We start from the raw sequence: 11,546 nt of genomic DNA, 5'->3' as shown, positions 1-11,546 counted from the left end.
ACTAAACCAAAATGTGTGCTCTGTGCTACGTTGATTTTTCTACTTCAAGACAAGAATCTAAATAGTGTCTCTTTTGGTATTCACTATGCAAGTTAATCACTCAAACGATTACATAAATAGCTATATGTTGATCTCAAAACTAATTTAGCCTACAAAGTAGAATCAATCAAGGGTGTGCATATATCGGCACTCAATTTTATTAGTAAGTTTCCCGGTTTATAGGATTATGACGGTGATATATTTTACCGCAACTAATAATTTTTGTAACGCTAATAACAGTTCAGTTCGTAAAAATTTGTGTGACTAATGTCTTCTACAATGATAACGGTCCATAAAAATAAGAAAAATTATCTTAATACAAGGGCAACCAACAAATTGTGTATCTTGAGATGATAACATGTGATATGATGAAAGAAAACATAAGAGAAGTGTAACTATGAGTTGAGCCTCTCAGCAGCAGTGGTAGTAGTACTAGGATGAGAGAAAAGCCAGAGAACAAGAGCACAGAGCACCAGAATGACTGGAATCAAGTGAATAGCATTTTCTCCTGATGATTTCTGATGTAAGCCACCTTCTTTCTTGGTTCCCTCCGGAACAGGAGTGTACAGGGGCAAGTCTTGATCAGCAGCCGAGGGCTTGAGCGACGGAGATCCCTTTCCAGCCGGGGACAGGTTGATCAAGAACTCGTCAGAGACTCGGGCAGCGCTGGATGATCTGTACATTCTAAGAGAATGAGAACATAAACTAGACTGTGATATTATAAGATCCTAAGAGTGCATGTAAAACTCGGACAAAGAGTCTTAAAAGCCTGAACTAATGTATGAGCAAACAACTTTGCTTGCATCAAGAACAATGAGCAGACTGGAGCAGCTTCTGGTGTAATTAAAGGCAGAAATGCATGTGATGCACAATTATAAAATGATATGTTCACCATGAACAACGGCGGATGCATACAAAATTGTCAAATTAGTACCCTTTCACGCGTGAAATTAATTTGCCTGATAGAGTAATAAAGGAGCAAGTCAATGGTCTCACTTTCACATAAATTTGGGAGGATAGCACCAGCATTCACTGCAGAGGTCCCCGGTTTATCAGCAGATGTCATTTTCAAGAATTTTGAGGGCTGTTCCGAGCATGTATACATGTCAAGGAATCAGGATTTATCTGCGGAGATGCTGACGAGGGATTAATCGGATGATCGAAGATTAATCTAGTTAAAAATCAGTTTTTTAATAATATTTGATATATTAGTTTAGTTTCCTGATAAAACATATCATTTAAAAAATATTACTGATTAATCGAATTTCAAAAATCAAATCGGAAAGACACTTTGTAAGAGATTAATCATTAATCGACCTAATTGTGATCGATAGGCTACGATCAATATCAAAAAACACTTTGGCATGAACCATTGTGTTGGAAATTTGTCTGCTTTCTTCTGCAAAGGCATAACTGTGGTTCTCAAGTTCTCCGGTTGTCACCAAGATGCTAGTCCGGTTTAAGATAAAAGGGCAAGGACATGGAGTGACTCTTACCATACAAGTAGAATTAGCAACTACAGAATCAAATCAAGTTCTTGTAAATTGCAATTCTGCCATAAAGCTGAAGTTATCCCTTGTGAAGTACAGAGTTACGGCTGCTTTCTCATTCTTGCATAACTGTTTACATTTAAATTAATTAACGAAAAAGAAGCAGTGTAAAAACTAACTGCATATCTGAGATGGAAGGAGATGATAATACATTTCAAAATAACAGAATACATAAAAGAGACAACAGTACATTGTACTGGCAATAAAATTTAGCTCTTCTGGATGCACAATGTATAAGATGAAAATACAATCAGCAGTAAAACTCTGGTCTCTGGGTCTTGTGTCCCTGGATGCGAACCTGAAGTAAAGCCAACATTTTTAGTTAAGTAAACTTGGCAAGTAATTTATACTTAACATAATAAACAATTGATACATGTATCATGTTTCCAGAGTAGGGAGTTTCATTCTTCTAGTTGACCAAGGCTGTACTATTATCACTCTTGAGCCATTTGTCATTAACAGAATTGTGAGGCTAGGTTGCAGAACCAATAAGATTTAAGACATATACAAGGACAAGCCACTAAAATACACTTATGATTGCATTATAAATGTTATTTAAAGTATTTTCATTAAGAATACAATATAAATGTCTACACAGATGAATTTGGCCTGAAGTTATCTTTGGTTTTAGCCCAGACGACTGCTTAACCTCGCAGCCGAGATCTTTAAAGATAAGTCTTATAATCTTTTAAAGATATTAATTTTGGCCTGAACATATCTTTAAAAGAACACAAGACTTATTAAACAAAAGCCACTAACCGTTATAAACTATGTAACATATAAGGGTAGCAGTACTATATAATTGAATATTGTCAACATTAATACCTCTATATTTCTTGGAGGCATATAAATTCTTTTTACTCGATGAAAAACTTGTGTTTGAAAGATTGAAGTAGCTTTCCAGACGACTGCTTAACCTCACAGCCGAGATCAACCTCCATCAATCTATGGTTTTCTTTAGAACGACTCATAGCAAAATTAATATTTAGATCATCCCCAGAACGAACATGAGTAGGAGGATGGATGAGAAACACCTGTCCATTGAGCAGAACATATTAGAAGCATACGAGAATAAAAAAAAATACTTTACAACAGCATACTAACAAACATGAACAAATACAGAACAGTATAAAACAAGTAGGCGTTAGGATACAAAGGGTTATTAAGTAATTTTATGCTTAATATAAGAAATTTAAAAGAACATATTTATATTAAGGACTGTGAATCTGTAATATAAAAGCCCGACGACCAAAATACTGACTTGTTGGAGGTTGGAGATATACATATACATCGAGCTATTTTGAAGCAAATGGAATTAGTATATATATTAATGTTTATTCCATGCAGAAGAAATTTGCAACAAAATCATAGACTGTGAAAACTGTTGATGCTATTTACATTAAATATAGCAAATAAAGTTTCGAACAAGTGTTCATGAATCAAATTACTTCAACAATATAGAAGCCAGTCCCATAAAACAGTGACATATATGTTGATGCTGCAAATCTGAAACCAAAGTCAGAAATCACCAGCGTCACTAACCTGCTGTCCCCAATGAGTGGTGTTATTTTCACTCGGTTCAGTTGTCAACTCAATCTCCTGCTCAGCTGGATTCTCTTTGCTTCCCTAGTTTACAAAGTGTTAGCATTATAATTCTTTAAGGTGGTTGTGTGCATATTTCAGAAACTAGTGATACTTAACAAACAGTAACAGGATTACACTCACTCGAAAATGTACATCAAACCAGCCACTAAAACCGCAAAGCCTGGTTTCTTCTTTAATAATAGATGATGAAACAGATGCTGTGACAACAAGAATGTCTTCAACAGTTACTGTTAAGCAATCAATCTCCTTTATTATTGCAGCAGTTCCAATAACTTGATTTGGATGAAGATTGTTCCACAAGGACGTCTACAATATTCAGTAAGAAAAATTGTATAAATGAACATAGAAAATGACAATAACATTTAAACTCTCCTAGTAAATTAGCTCATAACAAAAAGCAGAGAATGGAAAACTATCAGTGATTAGTAGAGGATAAATACAATTATCGGAAGTACTTTTTGGAATGGGTCCTCTAAACTCAGAGATCCTATAAAAAACACATCATCCAGGCAAAATTTACTAACAAACATAAGCTATAGAAGTAGCATTTTTCTAGGCTTTGAAGCATGAAGAGACCAATTGCATACCAAAAAAGTTATAGTTCAAAAGCTAGAGAATGCATTGCACACCACATTGATCATCTCACAGCTTCATAACATGGCTTCAGATTAGCAAATCACATTCTATAATGAGATTAAGCTCTTAAGACACCCAACTCCAAAATATCCTCAAATAAAGTACCAACCTGCAGATAGTACTTTTTCTGCTCCTCAGAAAAAGGCTTAGTAAGAACACCCATATCAACTCCATAATGATTCTTGGTATTGTCCACAAAATATTGCCAATCATCCATTGAACCTTCATAATCGCTCATTTTATGATCTCCTAAGCCAGATCTAATAGGCGCCAACCACATGCGTGCATGACTTGGGTACCTGCCATACTAAAAGTAGCTATATAAACTCACTACCATACAAAAACAGACAAATAGCATTGAACATTATCCACAAACTGGTACTCTGTGTTGAAAAGAACTTCATATCTTAGTTTCTACAAACAGCAGAGAAGCTCTAATTTTTTTATTATATATAAAATGAACATTTTTTAAGTGAGCTTTATTCAGATGTTCACCATAAGACACAAGGTTCCAACTTAAGTAGCCAGATAAAGGCAGATCTAGCAAGATCTAGGAGCTCAGAGCAAGAGCACCGGATCTGTTAACGCTTATACATTCCTATAACCTAGCTATCCAAATTATATTCAGGCGTGAATTATAAGGGAAGCAAGAATATAGGCAGGATAAGGAATATGGTTTCGTCAATTGGTGGAAACCAACAAGAGAGCACTAGAAAATGTTGGGGCCTTTTATCTCCATACAGGATTCGATACAAACTACAAGGATAGGGATCCTCAAATGTCCAAAAACATATTAAACATAAGAAACAGTACCAAATTAGAAGATGTACTTACATGGCGCCTGTTGGTTTAAGCCAGCGGTCACGAGCACAGATAACAGAATCAAACATCGATTCACGCAGAAGAAAGTATCCCATCCACTCAGAGATTATTACATCAACTGCCCACCAAATCATTAATACTGTTAAAACCACTATTTCAAGAGAATTTTGCATGAACCAAAGTAATTTATTAAACTCAAATGACACTAATAGTAAATAAAACTAACCTTTTTCCGGTAGTATAACATCTTCAATTGATCCCTCAATCACATCAACAACATCCTGAAGCTTATTTGCTCTGACTAGTTCACGTGCATGATCTGCCATCTTGGTAGCTTCCACCGCATAGACCTTCTTGGCACCTGCTTGAGCTGCCCATATTGCCAAAATGCCACTTCCCGTACCTACATCCAACACAACCTTCAAAATAATATGACCAATTTAGTTCAACTTCTAACAGATAATTAGTACTTTCATTAATGCATATCTCCAGCTGAAAACATAGTAAACATGTCATCAATACCGCAGCTCTACACATCAATGGGGTTCCACCATTATAAAATTAATTGACATATAAGTCCCAGGTAACAAGATGAGTGTAGTAATGCCACCTCACATTTTCTTTGCTTCACATAATACGTAGTACAATGACAACACTCCAAACTATTTTACAATCAACTAAACCTTTTAAAAGCATTAAAGAATCTGAGCTTTCACCTAAACTAGCAAAATCGGCAGGCTATTCTACACCTTAACCAGTGGATTATAAATGCCAACTTAATTTATATTTAGTTACATAGTAACTAAACAAAATAAACCCTTACCCTCGAATATCTACAGAGCACCGCAACACTAGTGAAGTTCAATTAAGCTTAATCGTTGACACCCTAAACACTTTAAGAGTGTACATTCACATAAATATACACAATACTAATCAAGAAACAAACAAAGCAACAGCAAGTACACCACGATTATCCGAACCCTTTCTTTACTTTAAACAATGAATCACATAAACCAAACACATATGACAAATACAAACATAAAGAATGTAGCTTTACACATAAAGATTGAAGCTTTATACCTTATCAATAAAATGGGATTTGTTTCTGAAGATGGAATTGTAATAAGCATCCATACGAACACGGTCAGAAAGCATCTCTTTTTGGTGATAAAGAAAGGCGTAAGTGCAGAAATAGTTTGCAAAATCAACTTCTTTGTCAACAATGGGTCTGCCCCCATTGCTCCTGTTTGCAACGACGCCGTTTGATGTAGAAGTGTTCATAATTTTGGGTTGTATGTATAGGTTTGGGTTGTGTGTATAGGTTTGCTTAAACCCTAAAGTTGTTTCTTGACAAGGAGGCAGAGAGAGGGGAAGAGGGGGATAAATATAGAAAGGGTTTTAGTGTGTCTAATTAGGGCAACTGGGTTGTTTTTTTTGAAATTTGGCGTTGACCCGAAAGCCCGTTTCTGCAATTAAATGGTCCCAAGTAGGGCTGCACATGGGCTGGGTTGGGTTGGGTTTAACCATTTAAGTAACCCAACCCATTTAATTCGGGTCACAAAAAATTAACCCATTAATATCAAAAAAATCCTACAACCCAACCCTACTACTTATGTGATGGGTTGGGTCGGGTTGGTTTGGGTTGAATGGGTTGAGCAAGCAAAAAAGTTTCCATAACAATTGTATTTTCACAAGCTAAGTAGCTAACATTGACTATAGATGTAATAAAGTCTAACAAGTTAAAGAAAAGAGAAAGTCCATACTACAAGTTAAAAGAAAGAAGTGTTGCTAATGACTGGTATGAGTAGTTTGTTAATCAAATGTCTTAATATGAAAGGTATATCTGAATGTGCTATACTAGAAGAGTGACCATATTATTTTTATGGATTGTTTATCACAGTTAATAACGGACCTTATTAACTTCCTAGCTAAATTGGAGTTTAACAAACCAATTAGATGCAAGACTTAATACTACTACTATATATTAATTTACTCTTTTATAATAGTTAGATCGGGTTGGGTTGGGTTAGGGTTTTAAATAGGTAAATTCTGACCCAACCCAATATAAACGGGTTAATTGAAAATTAACCCAACTAACCCATGGGTTTGGATGGTTCGGTTTGGACGGCCTAATTAAGGGTTGGGTTGGGTCGGTTTATGCGGGTTCGCTGACCCATGAGCAGCCCTAGTCCCAAGGCCCATGTAGTTGGTTTCCGGTTAAAAACGTGGGGCCTATGTTCATATATTGTGCTGAAAATCATTGGATTTTACACTAAAAATATTTTAAATTACATTCGGAGTATTATTTTGTGGTGTGTTTATTAAAGCCATGCAATAAATTATAAGTCGTTATAAATTCTGGTATATATAAACGAAAATATATTTTGACAAAAAAACTCCGCATCATGCGCATTATTATATTTGAAAACTTAAAATTTTGTCACTTTTTTAAAAAATACTCTCTCAATCCCATTATTTTTTTCATATTTTTTATTTTTTGATATCGTTCTCAAATTTTTATATATTAAAACCTTTTAAAATAATAAACTTTAATGATATAAAAACTAATTTCACCCAAATTTTCATCCACGGGGTGTTTGGCTAACGAGTTTCTTGGCTTTTGATACTGAAGTGGGCTTCAGCTTAATTGGACCCGTTTGACAAGATATGCCATGAAAAAAAAGCTAGAAAACCTAGCTTATTTTGAGGCTGCGCCTTCTTTCTACTTATATTATGTTTTACAAGTCATCAAACACATTTAAGTACAAACCAACTGAGTACTTTGCTTTTATTCTTTAGCAGTGTTTCAGACCGCGCCAGTGTTATAATTTCAACATTCTTACCAAGTGCCTGAAATTTGGCAACAAACATATGATATTGATTACTTATTCTTACTAATACCAGGTTCTTCTATATATTTATATGAAAGCCAAAGTTAGTAAAATTGCATAATGCTAATAACAAGTAATTACATATAACTTGTTCTTTAGTAAGAAAAGTTGTGGAAATTACTGATGAGCTACAACTATTCTCTGTTTTGGCTTATCTTCTCACATTTTGGCAGGTTTCCTGAAATCACCAATTTCATTTGGAAGAAACCTCGGCTTCTCGTTTGGGACGATTACGCGTGCGTGGACGTTCAGGTTCTTTCATTATTGAAGTTCCATCAACTTCATCATCATCTTCGCTTGCCTCTAATATTGCTTTATTAACAGCAAGCTGATTCAGTGAGCAAGAAAAAAAAATTATAAACGTAGGCATATTTGTTAGTGCAACAGCAAGCAAAAGAAATAGAAAGTAAATGCAACATACATTAAAAATTGCTAGTAGCTTTAAAGTGTAATGCTTACATAAAATAGTTCACACATATTACAAGATCAAAGTAAATAGACAACATCAGGCACCAACAAGGCAACATAATTACTTTATTTGTTCCACAAAAAAGAATATCCACCTGAATTTTAATATAATACATTTTTGGAAGATCTCACAACTTAAATTTGATGCGAGCTGCAGATTATAATGAAAGAACATCTTCAAATTTTGGTTACAAAACTTTAAATATAGCTCATAAAAAAAATTGAGACATTCTACTACACAAAAGTTCATAGCAAACTGAAATTTTATAGAACTTGTTTTCTGCTAAATTTCACAGCAGACCGGAAAAAAAAATGCTCATGCACAGATACCCCCCCCCCCCCCCCCCAAATTTTAATATAACACATTTTTGGAAGATCTCACAACTCAAATTTGATCTGAGCGGCAGATTATAATGCAAGAACATCCTCAAATTTTGGTTATAAAACTTTAAATATAGCTCACAGAAAAAATTGAGACATTTGACTACACAAAACATATTGCTGGAGTTCATAGCAAACTGAAAACTTAATAAAACTTGTTTACTGCTAGAGTTCATAGTAGACCGAAAAAAAATATTGCTCATACACGCCATTAGGTAACTACAACTTCGTTTTCAAATACACATAAAACAGACGGAGACTTTCAAAAATAAGACAGGTTTCATATTTTTAGGAATAATTACAAACCACTTTTACTACCTTTCTTTTACTGTAGAGAGTTTGAGTGTAAAGATAACACACAAAGAAAGAAAGGTAGAAAGATAGGACAGGCAGATAAGAGATTGAATTTCTCTAAGTGGGATCCTAAATTGATTTATGTGATGTATCCTTCTAAAAGAAGAGCTTTTACTAAAGTGTCTCCCAGTGAGTATAAACTTTAAAGACGCTTTGGCTCAGGTTTAAAATTGTGATGCTTTGAGTGAAGATAAGGAGGGTTGTTTCTACATGGAGATTGTAGAAGATCAAAAGGTGTAACAATTACCACCAATGTTGTAGACTGATCTAGATGTCTGCTTCAAAGTTAGATAGCAGCAACCAAGAACCTCCCCCAGGTAGCTATAGAGCCCACACACCAACACTCAACTATCCACCCAATGGATATTTATGAACCATTTTTTAGCAGCCTTCTCATCCCAACTGGGGTATATGCCCTACTTAGCACAAAAAAGTAACTCGACAACCACAAAAGATCCCCAGAACTTAAATATCGTCATGGAAGAAAGAAAGAGCAAATCGTCCCCACTACTGAATATTGAATACAAATCTATCGCATTTGTTGTGCTTGGTTGAGGTGAATAAAATTGAAAGAGAACAGAATAGAATTTTTACTACCTTATGGAAACATATTCACAACTGTCATTTATTATTCCATTCTACATTCTACGTAGCTGTTGAATATAAAGTGTAAGATCCATAAAGGGGCCTCCTCTAACATCTTAAGGTTTTAGAGGGAATGGTTCTCTACATGGTATCAGAGCTCAGGTTTGCGGGAGGTCTCGAGTTCGAGCCCCTGCCACCCCTCAATATTCTCACAATGATCCACTCTTCAACCCAAATAATGGGATTTCGAGTGAGGGGGAGTGTTGAATATAAAGTGTAAGATCCATAAAGGGGCCTCCTCTAACACCTTAAGGTTTTAGAGGGAATGGTTCTCATAAATCCCATTAATAGCCTACAACTCAAGCCAAGGAATGATTCATCCTCCTCCCTCCCCATTTTCCTTAAAAACCTCATCGCATAATTAGACTCCCTCAATTTTTTCACTCTTTTCTTTTCCTTTGAATTTTGTTCACAATTCTTCATCCATTCCCTTCTCATTATATTCACCTTTAGCAAATCAGCAAAAGACTCTGCACAAAACCTAATTTCACCCTTTGACAAAACAAAGATGAATATCCCTCTCCTACACATGTAACAATGTCAAGAGGGTTCAAGTCTCGAGTCTAACACGTGTACGTGAGTATTTAAATTTCCGTAAATCAGCAAAACCAACTAAATTGCATAACAAATACTACAAAAAATGCAAAACACAAGTGCAAGAAAAGCAAACCTCTCGTAGAAAATCTTCATCAAGCTTATCGGAAATGCGAATAGTAGTAAAGACTGTAGCCACCAATAGAGACAGAGGAAAAACAAAGGCGAATATATACGTATTGGGCCCGGGCACTGCTCTAGTCACCACCGACGACCCACGCTTGCTTTTCAGGCCACCGGAAAACACAACCGGCGACAACGAAGATACCGGAGAGAGACACGAAGTGGTAAGTGTAGAGGGTCGTAGGTATGCGTTTGATGTGAAGAAGCAGCAGCAAGTACGAGACGCCATTGGACTTTCCCTTATCGCTTATCGGTTTTGTGTGTTTGTACCATGTTGTTAGTTGCTGTAATAATAACGGTTTCGTTTTATCCTCTGAAGAAAGATATAAAAACAAAAAAATTGGTTCAGATTTTTTTAAAAAAATATTTGCATATTTTGATCATGAACGCAAGAATTAGAATTAATCAGTTAAAAAAATATTTGACTCATGGTTGCAGAAAAAAGAGTTTTTTTTTTTTTATAAAAGAGCTCATTCAATAATAAAAAATCATACGGCATCTACATAAACAGTCGTGTCGAACAAACAAAATACAGAAACAATCACTGATTAATCCATTATTCTCGGAGATAAAATCACGTGATTATGATATATACCCAACAAAGAAGATTTTAGGGAGATCAACAAGTTTTATTGAAAGAAGGAAACAAAAAATAAAAAGTTTTGGGGCTTTATAACGGTAGAGATCCGGTGGAAGCCCCGACGCAGCTGCGAAAGAGAAGGGGGGCGGCTATCAAAGTAGGGTTTGGGGAGAGAGATGTGTGTCCTTTGTTAAAAAAGAGTTAATTGTTTGATTTACTAATTTAGGATTTATTAAAAAACCAAAAAAATTCAATACGAAATTTGTTAACCTAATCAGTTAACCTACTGATTAAAAATTCATTTGAATTTTTTTAAAAATCAAAAATTTTTAGTCAATTGGGATGGAATCTATAGATCCATAAAAAATTTGTTAAGAATTAATCGAGCGTTTTTAAATAAATCAGAGATCATTAAAACACTAGTTTCTCATAATAATCCTTTTTTAAAAAAGAAACATTTTATATCATGTAATATGATTTTGAGTCCGAAACTGATGAATAATCGGAGTTTCGCAAATTAAGGAAAATGAATAATCATGCAACTTTCTAGTAAGTTAATGGGTCCTGGTCCCTGACAATTGTCAGCGACAGGTTATTTAACACACATCTAGAGCCGTCGGATTTTTATTTCAAGAGTCCAGATTAAAACTTCGTTTTTTTAAGTACCCGCTATAATTTTCCACGGATGGAGAAAGTTCCTATCCGCGGAAAATTATTGCGGATACTTAAAAAAATGTGTTTCAATCCAGACCCTTGAAATACAGATCTGATGGTAATGGAGTTGTGTGTTAGATAAAGCCTCCCTAATCAGTTGTTAGAGACCAAAACCCAAGTTAAATTATCAATAATCATGCAACT

At 35.1% G+C, this 11,546-nt stretch overlaps 2 protein-coding genes across 2 annotated transcripts; both read right to left on the bottom strand.

The window, feature by feature from the left end:
* Positions 1–1,695: 1,695 nt before the first annotated feature.
* Positions 1,696–6,060, bottom strand: LOC108211212 (protein arginine N-methyltransferase PRMT10). The gene is made up of 8 exons (XM_017382750.2): positions 5,733–6,060; positions 4,879–5,071; positions 4,665–4,770; positions 3,940–4,129; positions 3,315–3,500; positions 3,132–3,215; positions 2,415–2,623; positions 1,696–1,887 (listed from the first exon to the last, which is right to left on the bottom strand). The coding sequence occupies exons 1-7, from the start codon at positions 5,931–5,933 to the stop codon at positions 2,447–2,449; spliced, it is 1,137 nt and encodes a 378-aa protein (XP_017238239.1). The 5' UTR covers positions 5,934–6,060; the 3' UTR covers positions 1,696–1,887; positions 2,415–2,446.
* A 1,527-nt stretch (positions 6,061–7,587) lies between these two features.
* Positions 7,588–10,409, bottom strand: LOC108211463 (uncharacterized). The gene is made up of 2 exons (XM_017383068.2): positions 10,062–10,409; positions 7,588–7,871 (listed from the first exon to the last, which is right to left on the bottom strand). Exons 1-2 carry the CDS (start codon positions 10,335–10,337, stop codon positions 7,737–7,739), a joined length of 411 nt encoding a protein of 136 aa, XP_017238557.1. The 5' UTR covers positions 10,338–10,409; the 3' UTR covers positions 7,588–7,736.
* Positions 10,410–11,546: the final 1,137 nt, after the last annotated feature.

The sequence above is a fragment of the Daucus carota genome, chromosome 3, assembly GCF_001625215.2.
Source record: "Daucus carota subsp. sativus chromosome 3, DH1 v3.0, whole genome shotgun sequence".
NCBI classification, from domain to species: Eukaryota; Viridiplantae; Streptophyta; class Magnoliopsida; order Apiales; family Apiaceae; genus Daucus; species Daucus carota.
Note: the sequence above shows the minus strand (reverse complement) of the source record. Positions and strands in the feature narration are given on the sequence as shown.